This window comes from Mesoplodon densirostris, chromosome 6 (assembly GCF_025265405.1).
Source record: "Mesoplodon densirostris isolate mMesDen1 chromosome 6, mMesDen1 primary haplotype, whole genome shotgun sequence".
NCBI lineage: Eukaryota > Metazoa > Chordata > Mammalia > Artiodactyla > Ziphiidae > Mesoplodon > Mesoplodon densirostris.
Window position 1 is genome coordinate 18,002,932 of NC_082666.1, and position 24,267 is coordinate 18,027,198.

The 24,267-nt window shown below is 45.0% G+C and overlaps 1 protein-coding gene across 4 annotated transcripts in view; it reads left to right on the top strand.

The window, feature by feature from the left end:
* ASTN2 (astrotactin 2) overlaps positions 1-23,273 on the top strand; it is a 927,905-nt gene extending 904,632 nt beyond the window's left edge. For 3 of the 4 annotated variants that reach the window (XM_060101145.1, XM_060101147.1, XM_060101148.1), the window contains 3 exons: positions 6,632-6,732; positions 8,889-9,072; positions 22,938-23,175. In XM_060101145.1, the coding sequence (XP_059957128.1) occupies positions 6,632-6,732; positions 8,889-9,072; positions 22,938-23,175 (523 nt within the window). Of the gene's footprint in view, positions 1-6,631; positions 6,733-8,888; positions 9,073-22,937 lie in introns of all 4 variants that reach the window. The other variant, XM_060101146.1, reaches the window with a different exon arrangement.
* The last annotated feature ends 994 nt before the right edge of the window (positions 23,274-24,267 follow it).

The window sequence follows — 24,267 nt, forward strand, 5'->3', positions numbered from 1 at the left end:
TGGGTTTTAATATTACGATTCCTGTTTTACAGGTGAGTTGACTGAGGCAAGGCCTCACACAGCCAATAAATGAAGGGCCAGAATTTAAAACCAAATTGCCTGATTCCAAAGCCATGCGTTGGGCCACTCTGTTATTCTATCTCCTTTAATGGCCTTTTAATCTAATCACCTTTTGTTCATTTTACAGTTGGGGAAACTAATTTCTAGACAAGGGAACTACTACCTTATAGTTGATTGAGTCATTCATTCTGGAAAGTATTTGCTGAGCACCACATGCGTTAGGTGTCTGAGCACCAGATGTAGGTGCATTGAGATGGGCAGAGCCATAGTCCAGTCCTGAAGACACTCACATACTCATGGGGGCACGAGAGAAGTGTCTGGCCACTGACCTAGCCATGCCCCATGTGCTGTGACAGGGCACCGTGCAGGGAGAATGGCTTCCCCAGAGGAGATGAGGTTTGATCCATGCTCCAAGGACAAGGTGGAGAGGGTCAAGTGGAGAAGGGGTCGGGTGACCCAGATGGAGGGTGCAGCAAGTATGAAGGCAAAGAGTTGGGATCCATTAGCAGTTGGATGTGGTTCTACTATGAAACAGAGTAGGAAGCAGAGATTGTTAAACAAGGCTGGATCTGTGGCCAGAGTTTGAGACTCAATGACAGAGTCTCAAACTGATAGTGTCCAATGAAGGAACATCAAGGAGTCATGCTGGGGGCCCAGGGTAAGGAGTTTGTGCTTTGTCCTGAAGATGGTGAAGAAATATTGAAAAATACTTTGCATTTGAGTAGTCAATCCCAAGGCACTTCCCCACACATTGAAATCCCAATACACCAAGATCCTATAGCTGTAGGCATCTGAGATCTCACAACCCACAGTCTCTGGAAAAGCCAGGATGCAAACTCAAGTTTTCAACCACCTTGGCCAGTGTTCTTTCCCCTGAAACAAAGAGAAAGGAGTAGCAAGGGTTTGAGCCTGGGATTCCCCCACTTCATCCTTGGAGTCACCTCTTATTATAATTAAATTATCCCATAGGTGCAATTGGAGCGAAGTCAGTCAATTGCGCAAGAAGCAGAGTGGTGTCTAGAAGGGGCACTGGAGGAGGAGGCGGGAAAGCCAATGTCTTTATTCTGAACTTATTGGCAGCGGGTCCTTGTGCAAGTCTGTTTCCTCTCGGGGCCTTGGTTTTCTCACCTGTAAAGTGAGGTTGTAGAGTTTGGTGATGGCTCAGGAGTTCTAGTCCACATTATCAGTGGATCTCAGCCTGCCTCAGCAGGTAAAGATGAGAGAACTGAGCTGAGGTAGCCGGCACCCTTCCTGACCCCTGAGAAACACAGATCTGACCATGTCCTCTCTCAATCTCTCTCTCTTTCCCCTTTTCACTCTGTTTTGTGGGTGTGTATGCGTATATCTGTTTCTCAGCCTGCCTCTCTCTTCTCATTCTCTTCTCTTTCCCCACATCAGGGGCTGCCACTTTCTACCCCTCTCAAAGAGCCCCTCCAAGCCCTGCCTGGTCTGCTAACAGCTTTCAGATGTGTCTCTGGAACAGTTCTACAATTACAGCTGAGACAGGCAGAAAGCACATGGCCTTGTGACTTCTGACCCAGGCCCGTAAGGCTGACATCTTCCTCTTTCGGCACCCCTCCACCCCCACTGGCAGGGTGGCCTGAGGACTCCTCTATCCTGGGGCCTCTACTGACATGTTGGGTTACTCTAATAACACAAATAGAAGCTACCTTTGGGGGAGCAAAGATTGAACCAGGCATGCTTCAGTCAGTATATCACTGAGTCTTGATCCCAAACTTGTGAGATATGGTTAATTTCAGCCTGTTTTACAGGTGCAGAGACTGAGGCTCAGAGACAGTGAAGTGACTTCCCAAGAACGCTCAGCCAGCTATTGGGGAAAGCAAGATTCTACCCAGGCTTTATAGTTCGAAAACCTAAGACTACTTCTTTCCCAGATGCAGAGACTGAGGCTCAGAGACAGTGAAGTGACTTCCCAAGAACGCTCAGCCAGCAATTGGGGAAAGCAGGATTCTATCCAGGTTTTATAATTTGAAAACCTAAGACTACTTCTTTCCCAGCATGCTGTTTTTCATGCTCCTTGGCTAAGTAGAGAGGTGATCCTGGAAACATAATTGGCCAGTGGGAAAGCAGTGTTTAAAATTTTTTTCTAACTCCTCATGTTTGGAGACTCATTCACATATTTACTACAGCCTTCTATGTTCCCCTCAGTTGAAATGCATCTCCTTCTCTTATACTCCAAGAAAGCACTTAAAAAATGTGTACCCTTGTCCAAATAAGTGCTCTTTATATGGCCTTTATTGAAATTTGCAACTTGCAAGCCACTTCTCATGCATCGCTCTATGTAATCCTTGAGCCAGCCATGCACTGTCTCCACAATTAGCCCCATCTTGCTGATGCAGAAACTGAAATTCAGAAATGCGATGTGATATGCTCAAGTTCATTCACTTACTCAAATATTTCAAGTGCCTATCATATGCTTAGCACTGTGTTAAGTGTCAGGGATATAGCTGTACCCAAGCTTCAGGCTAGGGTTCGGATTCTGCCTCTGCCACTTCCTAGATGGCGTGTGGGTCGTAAGTGCTTACACAACGTTACCCAATACTCTCCTTACCTCCCTCCTTTGCCACTTACTAATTCTCACATCCTGGAGTTTGACTATGATCTTGCCTCCAACCCTTCTTCCTGGTCATAACTCACCTTGTATAGCACTTACATTTCACATTCATCCACGCTGACCTGTGAAATGGACAACAGCCTCCCTACCCAAGGTGCTTGATGCGGAGAGGTGAAATAAGCACAGAGGGGTAAAGTGACTAGTCCAAGGTCACAGAGCCAGGGAATAGAATGGAAAGTGAACGCAAGCCTGGCCATCTCCAAGACCAGACTTCTTCCTCTATCACCTACTGCTTCCCTTGACTGAGACAATACTGGATGTAGTACGTGCTAGAACTCAGCTCCGCTTACTGTACTGAGATATGACACGTGGAGAGAGAGAATCCTCACGTCGCAATGCTGTTCTTCTCATGCCAAAGGCTGAACCCAAAAGGTCCAGAAAGCAGATGAAGAGATCGGCTTGCATCTGAAGATGGGACCAAAATATTCCATATTTAGGTCTCTTAGTCACATCTATTAGGTTTAGACCCACACTTGTTTACTCTTGCCAGCACTCCAAGCCAGCTGATGAAAGATAAAAGGTGAAATTAGATTTGACAAGATAGTGTAGTACAATGTAGTTAAGAGTATAATCTTCGGATTTAGACCTAAGTTCTGGTCCCCCACTGCTACTTACTTAATATGTAACAATAGGTCAATTACTTGACCTCCTTGGAACCAACATCCTTACTGATAAAATGCAAGCAGTCATGGTACCTGACTCATACATTATGAAGATTAACTGGAATAGTGCATACAAAGGACCCAACACCAATGAGCACTTATTAGATGGCAGCCGTGCCTATCATTACGTTGAGGAAGTGGGCTAGTTTTCCTGCACTTGGACTGACAATTCTTCAGGGAGGGACTTGTTTCTTTTGTTTCACATTTGGGGAGAGTTAGGATCAGAGAGGCTAATCAACGAGCCCAAGGTCATCCAGCTAGTGGACCTCAGAGCCAAGGTTTGAATGGATGCTGATTGTCTGCAAGGCTCCTTCTGCTTCCGGGGCTCTGGGTGACCTGTTCCCTGCTTGACCCCTCACCCCAGTTCCCTTTGCAGCATATTGGTGGGAGAGTTCAGTGCTTACATTCCTGCAGTGCTAGGAGGTGTCCCCATGGGTCTGTCATGGGCCTAGTGGCAGTGACCCATAGCAACAAAGAATGTGGAGCATATATGGTTATGAGGCTTGCTGCCAGCCTGGCTCGTGGCGTCATAAACACAGACCTGGCATGACTGATTGATGAATTCCTATGTGCACCAAAAACACCAGCTTCCTGGTAAAGGCAGGATGGTGCTAAGGTACTGTCTGAGTTACAACAAAACTCAGAATCAATATCAAGGAATAAGATAAAAACACATTCTTGGGATGGCATGAGTACCTCTTACAGTTGTTCAAAAGAGAAATTGAGTTATTCGTAAAAAGGAGACTTTCACACAAAAAAGACAAATGGTAGTTTCTCCAGAAAGATACTGGCTTCTGCTTACTGTGCCCCTTGTACCAAGAAGTTCTGATTTATAGTGCCTTTTATAAAAACAACCTTTGGACTATCATGTTATGAGGTATTAAAGCTGAGAGGCCCTCTGAGATTTCCAGGTTCAGACCCTCTGAGCTCGTAGTGGTGGAGCTGGAGCAGCAAAATGGCAGCTGAGAGTTCAGAGTGTGGGTTTTAGACTGAGACAAACCAGGATACAGGTCTTGGTTTTTTCATTGTCTAACTGTGATTTTGGACAAATTGCCTAATTTTTTGATCTTCAGTTTCCTCTTCTGAAAGATGGAGATAATGAGAGTGATTATTTTAGGAGGTTTTCATAAGATTAGAAAAACATGTGAAATGGCACTGTTTCAACATAGTTGGAGTTTGGCAAGTGTACCTAATGGATTTGTATTTGTACAGAGGTGATATCCACAGACCTTTAGTCAGAGGATAGTAGCTGATAGTGCTTAAATGCATGGGCTTTGGAGTCAGACACACCTAGACTTAATTGCCAGTCTCAGTAATTACTGTGTGGTTCTGGGCAAGCTACTTTCCCTCTCTGAGCCCCATATATAAAAGAAAGAGAGTAATAGTATTTATCTTTTAGGATCATCTGGGGGAATTAATAGCAATAATGCAGATAAAACTGCATAGGTCCCTGCTTGACACATATTAAGGACTCAGCACAAATTAATTAATTTGGACAACCAGCTCATATTTATTAACTACCTAATATGTGCAGTCAATCAGGGTTCATCATTCCACAACTTGCAGCCATAGTGTTATGCCCATTTTATAACATGAGGTAAGTTATGTTTTGGAGAAGGGGGAGAGGAAATAGGGCCCCTGGGACTGTAGTTTCTTCTACCTGACCCAGAAAACCCTATTCCCACTCCACACTACTGCTCTACCCTTGAACGCTGGTGAAAGAGGATGGCATGACAAGGACAGGATGCTGAGATGCTTAGCCCTTCTCCCTTCTATTCAGATTGTCACTGGCCTCCAAGGATTACCTCTTCTTGAAAGTCTACTCACTCCTTTGACTTTGTTTAAACTTCAGAACTTGGAGATCTGGAGGTGTGAAGGGTCAGAGAGACTTCTCAAAGTAGGCCAGACAACTGTGTCTACTCTAGAAAGAATTCTGTGCCCTGGACTGGACCTGAACCCACCAGGTCTGCAGTTTACCAATTCTCTCTGTCGAATACCACACAGGCTGCCTACTCCCCCCGGTACAGCATGGAGCTGCAGGCAACAATGCTGAAAGCTGGGGACATGCCTTGTACCTAGAATAACTCCCAGACTCTATCATGGCCCACAGGGTCCCCACCCACCCATCTTCCCACTCATCTCTCTTTGCTACAGCCGCACTAACCGTCTACTCCTCCAACAGTCTGGATCCTTCTCGCCTCAGGACCTTTGCACATACTGCTTTTCCTGCCTGGAATGCTTTTCCTCCCATAAGCTAGTTCCTTCTCATTTTCATGTCTCAGATCAAACCTCTCAACAAGAAGGCCTTTGTGGACACACCTGTCTAAAGCAGCCCCATCCTCCTTCACTTCAGTCTATTATCATTCACCATTATCTATTTTTTTTGCTTACTTTTTGTTTAGCTTTATGCAAGCAGGGACCTTAACTCTCTTGCTCATCTTTATAATCTTAGCACCTAAACTAATTCCCGGCACACAGTTAATGCTCAATTAAAATTTGTTAAATGAGTGAATGAAAGAATATATAAATGAGTACATAAAGCCATACAAGATAGCATTGAGGTTTACTTCTCAAGTCCTGGATTCAGACTGCTCTGCCCCCGAGTAACTGTGAGACCATGGAAAGATACACAACTAAGTCTCAGTTTTCTCCTTGGTGAAATGCAGGTGATAATAATCCCTGCCTTCTAGGTTTGCTACTTGTAAATTAAGAGATTATGTACAAAATGCCCAGCAAGGCAGTTGGTGTCCAATACATGCTTAATAATTATCTTTTTTTCCTTTCCAAATCATTTTCCTGCAGCCTAAGCATCCCTGAGTTCTTTTTTTTTTTTTTTTTTTTTTTTTTTAGTTTTGCTTGTGGCCTTTTTTCAAGTTTGTTTATTTATTTTTGGCTGTGTTGGGTCTTCATTTCTGTGCGAGGGCTTTCTCTAGTTGCGGCGAGCGGGGGCCACTCTTCATCGCGGTGCGCGGGCCTCTCACTATCGCGGCCTCTCTTGTTGCGGAGCACAGGCTCCAGATGCGCAGGCTTCAGTAGTTGTGGCTCACGGGACCTCGTTGCTCCGCGGCATGTGGGATCCTCCCAGACCAGGGCTCGAACCCGTGTCCCCTGCATCGGCAGGCAGATTCTCAACCACTGCGCCACCAGGGAAGCCCCTCATCCCTGAGTTCTTTCAACTATTATTCCTGAGCTATGATTTTGTGTGCCTCTTTGGAACTTCCAGGGCCTTTTCTGAAGTCACAGCTTTGTGCTCTGTTTTCTTGTTGTGCTACAGGTTCACTCTTTATGCAGTGGATACACGAGGGAGGCACTCAGAGCTCAGCACAGTGACCCTGAGGACCGCCTGTCCGCTGGTAGATGACAATAAGGCAGAAGGTAGGTGACCCATTTCTTCACTCCCGAGGTGACTCCCATATTTTCACTCTCTACATTCTGCACCCAACAGTCACTAACCACCCCTCCTTTCCTGCCTCACACACGTACTGGCCCAGGGAGAAGAAAGCCAAGGGACTAAGGGGGAACACGGAGATAAATTAATCAAAGCCATGAAGGAAATTGATCAGCAGTATCTTTGCCAGTAGAAAGACTTGCTCCCCTTTTATAGAATCTGTGTTCTGACTTAGAGGCAAGGAATGGTGGAGAGTCAGAACCCCGTGACTGTGTTCTGCCCCTTGGCCTAGGCTTTTAGGGACCAATCCCTTTCTTCCACTTCAGGCTGCGCTAGAGCTGGCAAGTCGGTGGCCCCTAGAGGACCACTTGGCTTTGCTGCACTCGTGGCAGATATCATTAGCTGATCACAGCACACCTTCCCATCTAGCCCAGGGGTGACCTCAGAATCCTCAGCATAGAGCTAGAGTCAGTAACTATCAGTCAGAATTAGCATGCAAGATGAAACCTTTTCTGCTGTTCCTTGTCCATGCAGTTGTAAACATTAGGCAAAACACCTGTCAAAAAAAAATAGAACCAATAAATCAGATCTACCATATACTTAGTTCTTAGACAATGTGTAGATACAGTTTCTACAAAAACATGATGGTAGCCCACGAGACCTGGTGGTCCACTTCAAGTTGAGCAAATATTTTCTAAGAACCCTGGTACAAGCAATGCAGAAGAGGCATGCTCTTCATCTTCCAGGAGTTCACATTCTAGGGGGAGAGAGAGAGAGACATTTCTTCAAATGGCTCAGTCATAAGCTCGATGATAGATGTTTGTGTGCTACCTACCAGACAAGAGGAGATGGTGAAATATTGAGTCTCAAAAGGGAGGGGATTTGAGATGGTTTCCCGGTACTTTTTTAAAGTATTTTTTTTTTTTTTTTTTTTTGCGGTATGCGGGCCTCTCACTGTTGTGGCCTCCCCCGTTGCGGAGCACAGGCTCCGGACGCGCAGGCTCAGCGGCCATGGCTCACGGGCCCAGCCGCTCCGCGGCATATGGGATCCTCCCAGACCGGGGCACGAACCCGTATCCCCTGCATTGGCAGGCGGACTCTCAACCACTTGCGCCACCAGGGAGGCCCTAAAGTATTTTTATTTTAACATAATACATGAACGTGGTCTAAAAAAAAAATAAGAACAATAAAGATCAGAGTAGAAAACTTTACAAAGTAAATGCTCCTTCCATCCTGAACCCAAGTCCCCCAGACTGTCCTGAAAGCAATTGCCGTTAGCAGTGATGTAGAAACATACATACATTTTGTTCAGAGTCTTGAAAGATGAAAGAATGTGCCTCCTATTCAAGAGAGCAGCCCATAACGAATTTTAGTTCATCAATTAGTAGGAATGACCGAAAGAGTAGAAATTGCCATGAATGTCAAACAGAAGAGTCTAAATTTTCTTTGCAAGATTTTTGAATGGAGAGCTGTTAGACCTGATCACAGAAATGTGTTGGGACTATTGCAGAGAGGAGATAGAAGTTGACTATTGAGATGAGCCCAAGACAGTTTATTTAAGCCTCTGCACTTGTTTGGAATTTTCTGTTAAATCATAGGCACAAAACTTTTGTTAGTGAGTGCAATTATGAGCACTAACTTTGTGCCAGACCCTGTGTTGAGTGCTTTACACGCATGTTTTTTTTTTTTTTTTTTTTTTTTTGCGGTATGCGGGCCTCTCACTGTTGTGGCCTCTCCCGTTGCGGAGCACAGGCTCCGGATGCGCAGGCCCAGCGGCCATGGCTCACGGGCCCAGCCGCTCCGCGGCATATGGGATCCTCCCAGACCGGGGCACGAACCCGTATCCCCTGCATCGGCAGGCGGACTCTTAACCACTGCGCCAACAGGGAGGCCCTACACGCATGTTTTAATTTAGTCCTCCCAGTGCCTCTCCAGACTATATATCGTTATCTCCGGTTGACAGATAGGAAAACTGAACACAGCTGGTCAATGACATATTCAGGATGGAATTAAGGTTTGTCTGTCCCCAAAGACCACACTAGTGAACTCCTGCATGAATATGCCTTGCTAGTTGCAAGGCATGCTTTCGTCCTCCCTTTTTCCTACTGTCCGGTGATCTGTGCCTGCAATTCTTCCTCCCCAGAGATAGCTGACAAGATCTACAATCTGTACAATGGGTACACAAGTGGGAAGGAGCAGCAGACTGCCTACAACACGCTGATGGAAGTCTCTGCCTCCATGCTGTTTCGAGTCCAGCACCACTACAACTCTCACTATGAGAAGTTCGGTGACTTTGTCTGGAGGAGTGAGGATGAGCTGGGGCCCAGGTACGTGGGCATGTGAGCGCGAGTGGGGTGGTAAATTCTTCTTGCTTCCATTTGACTTTACTGGAGCCTTTCTTCCATAGGCTGGGAATGGGCTTTATGAAATAAATAAGAGTGGCAGTCACCCCAGTCATGTCAGGGTTCGAGAGGGGAAGTGGGTAGGGAGAATGAAAGAATCTTGGAATTTTAGCTTCTTAGACTCCTAGAACGTCAGATCAGAGACATCAGTGTTCTTTCAGTCAATCCTCCCCTTATTCACCTTCCACTTGCAGTTTTAGAGATGGGAAGCATAGCTTCCTTGAAGGGATATGTCCTAACCAACATCGTACGTAGAAGAGCATGGTGACAGGGTCATGGCCCCTAATCTAGGGTTTTTCTTCCTCTTTCATAAGAAATCCGAGTTTTTTTTTTTTCTGGAAGAAAGTCCATTGGTAAATGGACTAAATACATTCATAAATTCAACATGTACTAAGGCATGATTTTTTGTCACCAGCAGTGACTATGCCAACCACTGTGATAGTTGCCATGGAGGATTCAACCATAACTAACACACAGTCACTTATCTTCTGAAGCTTCACAAAGTAGTATCTGAAACGGTGGCTGCATTTCATGCCTTGCACCCACCAATGACACCCATTCATTTATTCAACACAAACTTAGTAGCCCCTCTTTTAGGTTGGTAGTTGATAATGCGTTGTTAAAAATGTAGAAACAGTCCCTACCTACGCATAGCTTACTGTTGCAGGTAATTAAACAAGCAGTTGCAAAGAATAGGAATAATAAGGGTCAAAAGAATAGACAAAAGGGGCCCTTTGGGGAGGCAAGGCATAGACACTCGGTCTAGGTAACCCAGTGAAGCCCCCATAAGGGCTGAGACTCTGAGGCCTAAAGGGTGAGTTGGGGTCAGACCAGTGGAGGGAGAGGAGGATTGGAGGGTTTGGGGCCAAGGGAGTAGCCTGTGAAATGTTCAGAGGAGATAATACTACATAAGCAGGGGTTTTCCTCTTAAATTTTGGTCATTTGCCTGCCACCTTTATGATTTTTGTCATTTTGCCATACCATATGCAGTTCATTTATTTTCTATTTCTTCCTTAGGCCCACTTATTGAAAATACATTTGAAACGAAAACACTGTATCATTTTGTAAAGGGAAAACTAGCACCATCTACCCTTAATAAAGATTAAACTTAAGCATTCAGTACAAGGGAAGAAAAACAAAAACCAGAAAACAATGTAGTTCAAGCCTAGCTGAGCCTGAGGCTTTCCCTTTAAAAAGGGAGATTAGCAAGTGTTAGAGAAGTACTTAAGACACAAGTCCTGAACTAAAACTCTCTTTCTTAAAGTAATCTGGAGGAGGGGAAGAGAGTGAAAATGGGAATCGAAATGCTTTTCCTCTGTGTGATTCATTGTTGTTTAATGCTGGATCTGTGATCTTCCTGAGTACCACCTAAAATCCTTTCTCCTGCCCCAGGGGAACTCCTTCTACACTTTGGTAAACACTGTGTGGAGGAACTGAAAGAATTTCTGTGTAGTTGGAGCCAAGTGTGTGACAGCAGGAGTGGGAAGAGATAAGAAGGGAGAGGTCAGCAAGGGCCAGTTCCGAATGCCCTGTAAGTAGGGTTAAAGAGTTTGGATTATCTCTCTAGGGTAATGGGAAGCTTTTCAAGTGTTTTTCACAGGGGGGAGATGTTATCAGATCTTCAAGGGATAAAGATTCCTCTGACTGCAGTTAGAAGCCTGGACTAGAGGTGTCTAGACCAGAAGGAGGCAGTGAGACCATAGAGGCTGTTGTAACAGTAATCCAGGAGAGATGGTGCAGTGCCCTGGGACAGGCTGGTGTCTGTGGCACTGAAGAAGATTGCGTGACTTCCTGAAATACTTCATAGGGCAGCGTGTTATGCCTTAAATAGCTTTAAAATCACCCTGTAAACTAGGCAAAGTAGGGTATCCTCCCCATTTTATGAATGAAAAGGAATTGGAGGCCCCACAGGGTTAAATGAGCTGCCCAGAGTTGGCTATGGAGTCCGGTTCTGCCCCGAGCTTTCACCCTGAGCCCTTACAACACTTGCAGTAAACCCCAAGAATTCAAGGCTTGGTTGAGGGATAAAAAAGGATCTTTGCCTGGGGCGGGCCTTATCTGTTTTGCTGGGTCCTGGATTGTAACTTTCTCCCTTTCACAGGAAAGAAATGTTCTTTAGATAAAAGCTAAAAGAGAGCAGACAGACAGAAGCACAGAGCCCCAGATGAAAGCCTCTGCATGAGTCATGTCGGCTGCCATCTTGCCTGGGGACAGGGAAAGGCATTCTACTTTATTGGGCTTTCCCACGGGGTTCAGGGATTTTAGGTGGAAGCTAAACCAGAGCTTCACTCCTGACTTTGTCTTTATCATCTTCTGGGGTCCTTCCAGGACATAAATCTTCTGGTAAGGCTTTCTGGTCACCCACAGAGGCAGAACAACCCACTCAGTAATGGACCCATTCACCTCCGACCAGCTAGTCACCAGCCACTATATGCCAACACCCACTGTGCCACCCAGCTCCCTCCTTCTTTGGTCTTTCTAGTCTCTTGAGGGAATCTGAGATTTCTCTGATGTCCCACACTGGCATCAGCAGGAATCAAGGCAGCTGCATCCTAATCCATCCTGGCACTGCTAATAAACTCACTGTGCAACCTTGGCCTGTGGCCCTCTCTGGCACTCAGTCTCTTTATCTATCAAATTGTTGCAGGAAGGGGGTCCCTTTCCAGAGCCCGAGAGTGGGCTCTTCTCTAACACTCAGAAATGAATTGTCCGAGGAGACACATGTGCTGGCAAAGCAAGAGACTTTATTGAAAAGGGGCGCCTGGTCAGAGAGCAGCAGGGTAAGGGAACCCAGGAGAACTGCTCTGCCATGTGGCTTGCAGTCTCAGGTCTTATGGTAATGGGGTTAGTTTATGAGTTGTCTCTGGCCAATCATTCTCACTCAGGCTCCTTCCTGGTGGCACTTGAGCATCGCTCAGCCAAGATGGATTCCAGCGAGAAGGATTCTGGGAGGTTTGTAGGACATATGGACTGGCTTCTCCTCTCTCCTTTTCACCTTTCCCGAATTCTTCCAGTTGGTGGTAGCTTGTTAGTTCTGAGTTCCTTACCGGGACCTCCTGTTGTAAGATGACTGATGCAAGTGGTTACTATAGGGCTTGGCCAGAGTGGTGGTTTTGGTCAGTGGTTCCCCTAACAAAATGATAGTAGTACTTTTTTTTTTTTTTTTTTCTTAGCAGTGAAAAAGCTGTTTTCTAAATAAAGCTTACAAAGAACCCCAGGTCTTAGCTAGAAGTCACCTCCTCAGAGAATCCTCTAAAACTTCTACCCATTTACTTTATCACACCCTCGTGTTTTAATTTTCTGTGTCGTATCTACTAGTTTTAGTATCCTATATTGCTTATGTGTTTACTTCTGAGTTATCTATAAGATATTATCCCCACTACAATGTCAGTTTATGTATAGCTAGTGATCCTTTACGTCCCATTCACTCTTGTAAGTAGGTGCTAAATGATTACTTTTTTTTTTTTTTTTCTTTTTGCGGTATGTGGGCCTCTCACTGTTGTGGCCTCTCCCGTTGCGGAGCACAGGCTCCGGATGCGCAGGCCCAGCGGCCATGGCTCACGGGCCCAGCCGCTCCGCGGCATATGGGATCCTCCCAGACCGGGGCACGAACCCGTATCCCCTGCATCGGCAGGCGGACTCTTAACCACTGCGCCACCAGGGAGGCCCAATGATTACTTATTGAATAATTGGATAATGGGATGAGTAGATGTGTGAACCAGATGACTACAGAGTTGTTCTGGTAGAAGCTAGAGTGGGTGGCCTGGACCCCCCCTGCTGGGTCTCCTTTTCAACTTCCCCCCTCCAATCCCAAGGGTCCCTGAGGTCTACCTGAGCTATCAAGGATCTATATAGATCACAGTTGGAAACAACTGAATTCTGCAAACTCTAAGGTTTTTCTAGATTAAAAATAACATTCTAAAAGAAATGCATTGTCCTTGCAAATATTGAGACTTGAGAATATCCTCACTTATTAATTTATGGATTCATCGATTAATTTACTGTGCTTACTATGTGCCAGACCCTGTGCTGTGGGCTGGAAACAGATGAGTGAGGAAGACAGCCCCTGCCTTTACCAGGCTCAACATCTAGTGAGAAAAAGACTGGTCAGCAGGCAGATGCAGTGAAATATGTTACAAGAAACACAGTATAAGGAGGGTGAGAAGTGTGCTTTAGAGCGACGTTTATCAAACTTCAGTGTACTGGCGAATCACTCAGGGGACTGGTTAACATTCAGATCAACTCAGTGGTCTAGGATAGGCCTGAGAGTCTGCATTTCTGACAGGCTCTTCAGTGATGCCAATGTGGCTTGCTAAAAAGCACACTTTGAGTGACACGGTTCTGGATGCAGCTGTTGGTGCAGCTAATCCAGACCTGGAGCTCAAGGAAGAATTCCTGGAGAAGAAAGTGAAGTGTATGCTCAGAAGTAAAGGATGAACAGGAGTCCTCCAGGTGGAAGGGAGGAGTGCTCTCCTTAGAAGGAACAACCAGTGCAAGGGTGAGAGAGGGTGGGGTAAGAGAATATACCTTCGTCAGGAAGGATAAATCTCAGTGGGGCAGAGAGTTCAAGGTGAGAAGGAAAAGGGAGAAAAACAAGGCTGAAGAGGTCAGCAGAGGTCAGATCATAATGGCTCTAACGAGCCCTGTTCATGAGTTGTTCTTTCTTCCAAAAGCTGGGTAAAGGTTTTAAACAGAGGATCACTGTGGGTAAATGTACCATGCTTCTTAAGGGTTAGCAACTATGCAGAACATCAAAGTGTAAAGGAGAGAGGGCAAGACTCTGCCTTGAGTTCATGTCCTAGCTTTGCCACCCACTTGTTGTGTAACCTTGGACAAATTTCATCTCCATTCTGGGCCTCATTTGCAACATGAAAGAACTAGACTCCAAAGTCCCTTCCAGCTGCGAAGCCAAAGAACCAGCAAGCCCTGAAGGTCATAGAGACCAGAGAAGAGGCACACCATGAGTGTCCTTTCACCTCTAGCCCAGCATGGCTTGTTTCTCAGGAACCTAGGATGGCTAGGATAATAAGAGCTTTTCCCAGGACCACTCTGAGGTCTGGTATCATGGGATGAGCTCTATTAGGATTTTGTTGGCCTATAATCACCAAACCCCAAAATGTTCTACTCCTCTGTGGATTTGTGGTCATGTACCCCCATAAAATTTAGTGACAAAAAGGGTGACTCTTGCTGCTACCTAATAAATCCATCAGGCCGATGTCCTCCAGAGCCTGGTTCCCATGGCAACCACAGGTTACTGCAAACAGCTGTTCAGAGAAGACCCGCTGACACCCAGCTGTCCCAGCCATACGGTTCCTATTAGGAGAATTGAAAAACTGAACTTATAGGTGGCCAGGGACCAAAATTTGCTCCAGTCAGAATACCCTTGACCACTCTTGAGCTTCTCAGTCCTCTCAGTTATGTCTGATTAAAATGATAGAGTACGGAGAAGAAAGCAAGCACTTGAAGAGATTTGTTTCATTGGAATTTATCTGGCTAGATTAGAAATGGTGTATTTCTGATGTCAGCCCCTCTTGCTTCCATGGCAGACATTGCTAATAGCTCACAGAAATCATCCCAGGATTGGTTCATTCTGGGATCTTTCTCAACACAGCCAGACAAGAAGCTTTTCCCATCTGAGAAGAATTAGCACATGCTATGAACTGTCATTGCTTTGTTCTTAGTGAAAATAGTCAAGCCTGGGATGTCAGTGTACCTTTTTCAGTCCAAGATTATGTTAGCTCTTTCCTTAGATATGTTGGATTCACTCTCTTGGAATTTCTAGGACATTGGGAACAAGAGCAAATTTAGGCTTCTAGAGCCATATTCCTGTCATCTCAGATGCACTTTTATTTTTTCTGCATATTTTGACATTTCGGAAATCATGAAGGATTGTGCACAATAGATTTGCACATTAAGTGTTGTATTCTTTCTTCTTTTCTTGAAAGGCTGTAATTAAATCAATAGCATCTCTTAAAATTGATGATGTCTTAGAATGGATAAATACAAACAAGACAAACTGACTTTTAACAAATGTCCCACAGAACATTTTCCCCACTGATAATATAGCAATGTACATAATTATCTTGAAGTTTCCGTCAGTTCAAAATTGAAATACTTCTGGGTTCATTGAGACTCAGTTATTCTTACCATCAGTTTAGGAATGAATTCTTGGAAGGTCTCATGGTTTCTTATGAGAGAACAAGGAGGAGACAAAGCCAAATATAAATATTTTCACTAGTCACCTTACAAATCATATTTCAAACCTGGTGTTGAGGAAATACATTTACATGGCAGTACCTGAGCTTCTGGTTTTCTGTTTAGTGGGGGTGGTCTGAGGCCAAACTTGATGTGGATTTATTCTGAAAGTAACCCCAGTGAACCACTGGGAAGCCATAAAACCATGGCTTCATTGCACATACTCATCACACCAGCTTTAAAATACGTATAAGTGTATGCATGTTTTCAAAATGGAAATGCCTTTATTGTATTTTATCCTAAAGTAATTCTTGTTCATTCTGTAACATGTAAATGAGACAGTTATATATAAAATGGCAAGCACAAATGTTGTACCCCTGAACCCCTAATCCCCACCCAGAGATAAAATTAAGTGTGCACGTACTTCTCCAAATATCGATACGGATGTGACATGGATATGCTTATGAGTAGGGAAACGGGTACAGACTTAAGGATACATTGACATCTACAGACCACAGTCCCTTTCCATCAACTCTGCTGTGTTTAAGAAGTACATACATTTTGTTCTGTTTTCTGCCTATTTACACACATGTACAAGTCTTTTCCTATGGATGCATGTGTAAATACATTGTCTTTTTGAAGGGTCTTTTAGCCAGTTAATTATATGAATGCATCACATATTAATTTAGTCCTCTGTTAAAGACCAACTAGATTTCTTCCAACTTCTTTTCTATTATAAACAAATCTGGGTAAACATTTTGCCCACTTGCCCAATTACTTCCTTAGATCCACATGATGCTCCTGTGTTATTTCATTCCCTTTATCAACCTCTGCTAGAAAAAGTGCTGTATTTTGAAAGCTAAGGACTGAAAATTATTAATCCCTTCTCCTTGCACAATCAGGAGGAGCTAGATACCAGGGGAACTATACACTGTCCAAGAAGCAGGTGGGAAATATTAGTTGAACATTTATTTTGGCCCAGTCATTTTTATCTCATTTCATCTCCTGAACAATTAATTTTGAAGATGAAGTAACAGAGAATCAGTGGAGTTAAGTAAATTGTTCAAAGTTACACAACTAGTAAGTGTCAGAGCTCAGATTCAAAGTATTGTCATCTGATGTCAAACTAGTGTCCTATCCAATATAACACATTGCATCCCAAAATATGTGCACAACTAACAGATAATATAGTATGAATCTCAACAGAGAAATGAAATACTTCAGCAACAAAGAGGAACATGTGACTTAGGGTAGCTGGGAAGATCTGGAAGACCTCCTGAAGATGAAATTTTAGCGTGGCTTTGAAGCATGAATAGAATCTCAGTGAATGTGGTCCTCTCATCTCAGGAACCCGATGCTATGACAGTTGTCACAGCATGTTCTCTTGTGAACTGCTCGTCAGATGGTATTTCTCTGTGACTCAAGCCCCTAATTCCTCTTAGATTAAAAACAAACAAACAAACAAAAGCAACAAAGATCTGCTCCAGCTCCCACTACTGTTAGATTCTGCTGTGGTCTGAATGTTGGTGCCGTTGCAAAGTTCGCATACAGTATTGCAAACCTGATGCCCAAGGTGATGTAATTAGGAGAAGGGGTCTTTAGGAACTGATTAGGTCATAGGAGTGGTGCCCTAATAAATGGGATTAGTGCTCTCATAAAAGAGGCCTCAGAGAGGTCTTTTGTCCCTTCTGCCATGTGAGGGGACAGTGAAAAAGTGCCTTCTATGAACCAGGAAGTGGTTCACCAACCACCACACCAAATCTGCCAGTGCCGAGATCCCAGATTTCCCAGACTCCAGGATATGAGAAAGATATTTCTGTTGTTTGTAAGCTCCCTAGTCTATGGTATTTTGTTATAGCAGCCCAGACAGACTAAGACAGACTCTCTTCTAAGGCATGCTCGATTTGATCATCTCCAGTGAAGGGGAACCCACTGGAGGTATAGAAAGACCCCACCTACGTTTAGAAGATTTTAGTTTTAAGGGTTTGTGTGTGTGTGTGTGTGTGTGTGTGTGTGTGTGCCTTCTGTTAGTTTTTGAGTGGTTCCTTAACACTTAGGTGCTTTGCTGAAGCGATCTGAGATGCTGTTCTTACTCTGTTAACCCTAGTCAAATCGTATGACCAGCCTGAGGCTTACTTTTACCACCTGAAGACTGGGACTAAAGTATGCACTGTAGAATTGCAGTGAGGATTACACTTAAGACGATGCTGCATAGGTTTCTGGCACATAGTAGGTCCTCAGGCACCTGTAGTCATTATCATCCCTGACCCTCAGGGTTTTCCCCTCTTGTTTTCAGTTACTAGAAGAACATAACCATCTTCCTAAATCCCCGCTTCAGTGACACTTGATTCCTGCTTTCAGCACTTCCACAGAAAACTTGCTTTTGAGACAACCTTCAGCATCATGATCTGGCTGCAGTTTGCACATATCCCTCTTACCAGAAGTGAGTGGGGCTCTCCAGATGTGGCCTGACAAGGGCAGCGTGAATGGAAGTCATTATTTCCCTTAATCTGCCCTCTCAACTTCCAGAGGTTGTGTTCCAGTTTTTTGCAACTACACCATGCCCTTGACTCTCATTAAGCTTGAGGTCAGCTAACACAGACACGTTTAAGCTCAGCTCAGGAGACAGAGAGGAGAGAGGGAGGCCAATGGGGATGTTTCCTTACTGTCTGTCCTCTTTTTCTCCATTCCAAGGCCCCCTTAGAATTAGGTCTCTGTCCGATACCTGTGTCAACAGGGGATCGGGTAATGGTGATGGGAAGAGAATGGTCACTCCCAGGTTCTACAGTTCCCGAAGAAGCGGCATCTGAGTCTAGCTGCTGACTCCCTCACAAGCCATTCCTGTCTCAATCTTGTCTGCTGGGACCATGATACATTAATGTGTGCCGTCCCTCCTTTACCTCTGACTTCTTATCCCACCAGGCCTGGGTCCTGTCTCCAAGGAGGAAGATTTCATTTCTGGTATTTGAGAAAAGTGGTCATTCTGACCTGCAATTTCCCCCTCCAGGCAAAGCTTGGGGCATGCCTGGCCTTTGATTTGTGAATCTCCATTGCCTACAATTTATCACCCAGCACTCTCACCTTTTGTCTCTCACCCATGGCCCCCTCCTCGGCCTTTGAGCACCTCCAACCCTTCTCCTCATGGCTTCACCTTCTGAGTTCTTCTGCCTTTGTTGTCTCATTGCAAACCAAGGTGCTGAGGCATAGTGTACAGTGGAGAAAGATCAGGGGACAGTTAGGCAAACTGACGTTGGTTTAGTGCGTATTATACGCACATTCCTGTGCTAGATGCCTATGGTGGTAATTTCATTCCAGCCTAGCAGCAGCACTACAAAATAATTGTCTCTGTCCCCATTTTACAAATGAGGAAACTGAGGCTCATGGAGAAGAAGTGGCTTGCCCTAATGGGCTCTGGAGCCTATGGCCTTTCTACTATAAAATACTCCTTTGAATCTTGGCTAACATTTACTGAGAGCTAAGCAAATTACCCAGGTTATCTCATCTTCCAAAAACACTGTTATTCCCATTTTACTTTGCAGTAACTAAGAGTATGAAGAACTTGCTCATGATCCACATAGCTAAGTTATAGAATCAGGATTTGAACCTGGGACACCAGAGCCAAATATTTCATCTTAACTCTGTATACTTAGGAGCCCAGGTTCTAGCTTTGCCTTTGTTACTAACTTAAGGTGTTCCTTTAGGCAAATTATTTTCTAATTTCAAACCTTAGTTTCCCCATCCATACAAAGGCTTGGTCCAGTTTAGTTCCAAGATTCTCTCTTTGGAGATAGCTGGGCCCTTGGAGACAAAGCATTTGGTCATGTTGGAGGACTTCTCCTTCCCAACCTCATTTTGTATTTATGGCAATGACTCTCCATCACCCAAAAAATAGAATACTTTACCATGGCTCAAAAGAGTCTGGATGGTCTGATCTCTACCAAACTGACTTGTCTCTCACCCATTCTTTGCACTTAACCATTTCAAAAAACTGATGCTTTATGCCCTCTTTAGCCCAACTTTGGATGAGCTATCTCCTCTGCCTTCCCATCTGCCTGAAAAATTTGTTTCATCGTTGAAAACCTAGCTCAGATGTTATGTCCCCTGGCAAGATTTCTCGGAGCCCCCAAACTAATGATTGGGTACCCACTTTATATATTCCCATAGCACCCAGCATATTTTCCAACCCAGAACTCTCCCCCTAAATTAGAGGCTGTTACTATTTCTGTCCGTCTCCTGCCACTAACTTACATAAGTGCTCAAAGCTTAAACCAGTACACAAATCCTGATGGTGGAGGTGGTGGTGATGGTGATGTACTTTCTGACATGTATCAGGGGCTTGGTGTGTGCCAACTACTTTTCTAAGAGAGTTTTACACTTATTAACTTATTTAATCCTCGCTTCAACTCCATGAGGTGGGCAAATGTTATTCCCTTTTTGTAAATAAGGAAATAGAAAGAAAAAGTAGCTTTTTAAAAGCAAGAGGAGAAACAAGCCAGCACCCCTAAGTGCAGTGACAGGAAACACGTGACACCAGCTGTGTCTGTTCGTGGTTCTTGCTGCTGGTCTTGACCTCCCCAGGTTTCATTCTCCTCAATGCAGCTAGAAATGTTTTTAATCAGTTTGTCTCTGAACCTGCTACTTTGTTGCTTGAAAGTCTTCAATAACCCCCCACTTACCCCTATTGAGGGCTTACTATAGATTCATTAATATTTTGTTTTGTTTTTTTAAACATCTTTATCGGAGTATAATTGCTTTACAGTGGTGTGTTAGTTTCTGCTTTATAACAAAGTGAATCAGCTATACGTACACATATATCCACACATCCCTTCCCTCTTGCGTCTCCCTCCCACCCTCCCTATCCCACCCCTCTAGGTGGTCACAAAGCACCAAGCTGATCTCCCTGTGCTATGTGGCTGCTTCCCACTAGCTATCGGTTTTACGTTTGGTAGTGTATATATGTCCAGGCCACTCTCTCACTTCGTCCCAGCTTACCCTTCCCCCTCCCCATGTCCTCAAGTCCATTCTCTACCTCTGCATCTTTATTCCTGTCCTGCCCCTAGGTTCTTCATAAACACTTTTTTTTCGATTCCATATATATGTGTTAACATACGGTATTTGTTTTTCTCTTTCTGACTTATTTCACTCTGTATGACAGACTCATTAATGTTTCTTTTTTTTTTGATTTTTAAAACAACCTTTGTGGTAGATGTAGTCATTATTCTCATTTTATGGATAAGGAAACTGAGGCATAGCTGGTTAAACAATTTCCTCAATATCACAGAGCTAGTAAGTGGCTGAGGCAGGATTTGAACCTGAGCAACCAGGCTCTAGAGCCTATGTGGTACACCATTACTCTATACAACAAACGCCCCAGCTTCTAAGCTCCAGTGGCTGGGCTCCTGCCACTTCTCCCGTTTCCCACTGTGAGCCCACTTGCACACCGTATTCCACCATGAAATCCCTTCTCTCTGTGCATTTACCTAGGCTTCCTGTTATGCCTGTGCCGTCTTCTTTACCTAAACCTTACTCATTAATGAGGCTCAGCACAAGTTCCCCTTCTACAGGAAGTCTTCTTGGATTTCCCAATCCTACCTAGGCACTGTCCTCTGTTTCCCACAGCTCCCACACCTTCTTTTATCATTGCTCTTGCCACGGGTGTTGCAATTTTACATCTGTCTGTCTTTTCCTACTGAATCGGGAGCTCTGCCATATAATAAATGCTCTGTAAAGGAGCCACCAATAACTTTGTCTCCTTTAACTTCTCAACTGCCCCATTTGTCAAGTGAAGAAACAGGTTTGGAGATGTTAAGTAAAGTTCCCAAGGACACCGAGCTGCTAAGGAACAGAGCAGGAACTGAAATAAGGAGGGCTGAGAGTAAGCTCCTTGGGCTCCCCCTGCGGAGGCGCCTGCCAGAGGTGAAAGAGGCCTGTGGGTCGAGTGGTAACTCGAGTGTGATTATGAAGCTATGAATTCTTGGCACCTCAGGAAATATTCCACCCAAGTGGTGAGCTATACAAAGAGGACTTTTTGAAAGGCACCTCATAAATCGTGCCCACAAAAGCTACACGCATAAGCCCGGCCCTTTTCCAGCCGCCACGCAGGTGCCTAAAACAGTCTCCCATTTGTGGGGTCTGTTGTCGTAAAACGCCCTCCCTCCTGGGGCATGGAGAGGACAGCAGGAGAGAGCTTCTCATTTAGCCCCTCAGGATCCCTAGGCATCTTGAGGATGCTGAGATGTAGAGAAAAGTGGATTCCACAAGGAGATGGACACCTGGACAGCAAAGCTGACTTATGGTATGACCCACGAAAAGGTCATTTCTTTCCCTCTCCAAGCCTCCTCAGTTTCCACATCTGTAATGAGATTAGGTCAGACAAAGTCTCTCGTTCTCGAATGGGGTGATTTTGGTCCCCAGAGGACATTTGGCAATTCTGGAGGCAATTTTACTGTCATGCCTGGGGCTGTGGGTGCTACTGGTATCTTGTAGGCAGAGGCCTGGGGATGCTGCTAAGTGTCTTGCAAGACTGTCCCCACAGCAGAGAATTATCCAGCCTACCTGTCAGTGGCGCTCCTGTTGAGAAGCCTTGGACTAGGTGATCTCAAAGATGCTTGCTTTAACTTTCTCTGCAGCCATCAGGTCTCCCCGAGGATCTGCTCTCTGGTGCTACATAAAGAGCTCTAGATAAGTGCCTAATGATGATCCCCACAGTCCAGGCCGATTCTTGTGGAGACTAGTGTCCAGTATGACCTTGATCCTGAGACATCCTCACAACAATTCTCTATAATAGAAGCTATCATTTATTGGGAGCTTACTCAGGGCCAGCCTTTGGGAATTTCTCTTAGTTAATCTCACAACCAGTAAGGCCACCATCACTATTTTAGAGATAAAAAAAATGAAATAGAGAAGTTCTGATTTGGGTATATACATATAAAGGCTTTCATGAATTTAGAAGCACAGAGGACAAGACTTTATTCTGACTATGAGAAAAGAGTATGAGAGAATTAGAAAAGTAAGAAAGCGGACAGAGAGGGACTTGGTGGGTGTTCAGGCATAGATCCAAATGCCCAACTCCAATGGTCAACCTGATGTTTGACCTTGGTCAAGTAGTATCACCTCTCTGAAACCTGGGCTCCATGGCTATTGAATATGTGTGGAAATAACAATATTTTCAGGACTGTTGTGAAGTTATATACAAATTTTTAAGTGTATGTAAAGTACTTACCCAGCATCTAGCTCATGGCGTTAATACATTTTAGTTTTTGTTCTTGTTCTCATTTATCATTGTTATAATAATTTACACTTACTTGGTCAGAGTCCTCAGGCTGCTTACCTTGTAACGCTTGTATCTCAGAAGTGAAAGTGTTAGGTCGAAGGTTATACCACTCTTTTACTTTTTACACATTGCACAGTTAAAGAGGACAAGTTCCAAGGGAATTTTGAACAGGTGTTCAAAATACCACATTCAAGTCAGGCACGGCTAGGGAATTGTTGGGACAAGAAGTCCTCATCTGTCTACTGACATTTACTCACCCCCCTCAAAGGCCTGATGCTTGCTCTAGGCCCCTTCCTTCATTACCGCCTCCTCTGTCTTCCAGGAAGGCCCACCTGATCCTGCGGCGTCTGGAGAGGGTGAGCAGCCACTGTTCCAGCCTCCTCCGAAGCGCCTACATCCAGAGCCGCGTGGACACCGTGCCCTACCTTTTCTGCCGCAGCGAGGAGGTCCGGCCTGTGGGTATGGTGTGGTACAGCATCCTCAAGGACACCAAAATCACATGCGAGGAGAAGATGGTGTCCATGGCCCGAAACACGTATGGGGAGTCCAAGGGCCGGTGAGGGAGGGTGCTGCCCTCCGTGAACACAGAGACTCTCCGTGGGAGGGGGAGCGGTGCTCTCGTGGATCCTGGGGCCTGGGTGGGCTGGGGGACAGCTGAGGACGGGCCTGGCAGATGAGGCTTGCCAGCAAGGCCAAAGCAAACTCTTTCTCTTGTGGATAGCCGGCAGAGAACTTTGTAACCACTGGAATTATTCATTTCCCCCTATCTTTTATTTTTTTCTAAGATCTTATTTGACTCTATCAAAGTCTCTCCTTTTTAAACATTTTCTTCTGGATGGTGGTCAATCCCGAGGCAGGAGCTTTCAGGTGGAGACCAAGAGGCCTTTCCCCTTCTTCCTTCCTCCTGCTACACTCAGCTTCCTTCCTGCCATGGACCCCAGGAGGAGACCTACGGAGAGACAACTGGACCTCTTCAGCATCAGGAGGGCATCCCCGAGGATTGTTGCAGTGAGGAAGCTTGGGTCTTTAGGACTTTGTTTTTCGGACGCGTTTGAGTCTGCAGGACCCCTGCCTCTTCCTGCTGCCTGTGGGTCTGCCCAGAGTCCCTGCAGGGCTCTCCATGCATTAAAAATTCCTATTGTCTCTCTTTCTGCTCGGGTGCTGTTTCTTACTGGTGGGGGACTTCCTTCTGTTCACTCAACAGGTATTTATTTATTCTCTCCTATACACTAGGCATGCAACTAAAGACAGAGATGCTCCCTGTCCTCAGGGAGTGTACAGTCCAAGGGAAATTATAGAGAGGTAGCCAGTTATTTCAGGCTGTGGTAGAGGAAGAATGGAGGTTCTCTGAGCTCATTGCTGGGTCGTGAGACAACTTGGAGGGGTTCTGAAAAAAGTGATGCCTACGCCCAAAAGATGGGGGGAGGAGAATGGGATTTGCTCCAGGCAGGTGGGACACTGTGAATAAAAGCCCAGAGATAAGAGAAAGCATACTCCTTCGAGGGCTGCAAGCACTTTCATTGAGACTAGAGATCAAAGTAGGAAGAAGCAAGAGGTAAGGCTGGGAGCTAGGCAGAGCACTGGAAGCCGTGGACAAAAAGTTTGACAGTATTTGAAGTAACTGAAAGCCACTGCGGAACGTTAGCAGAGGA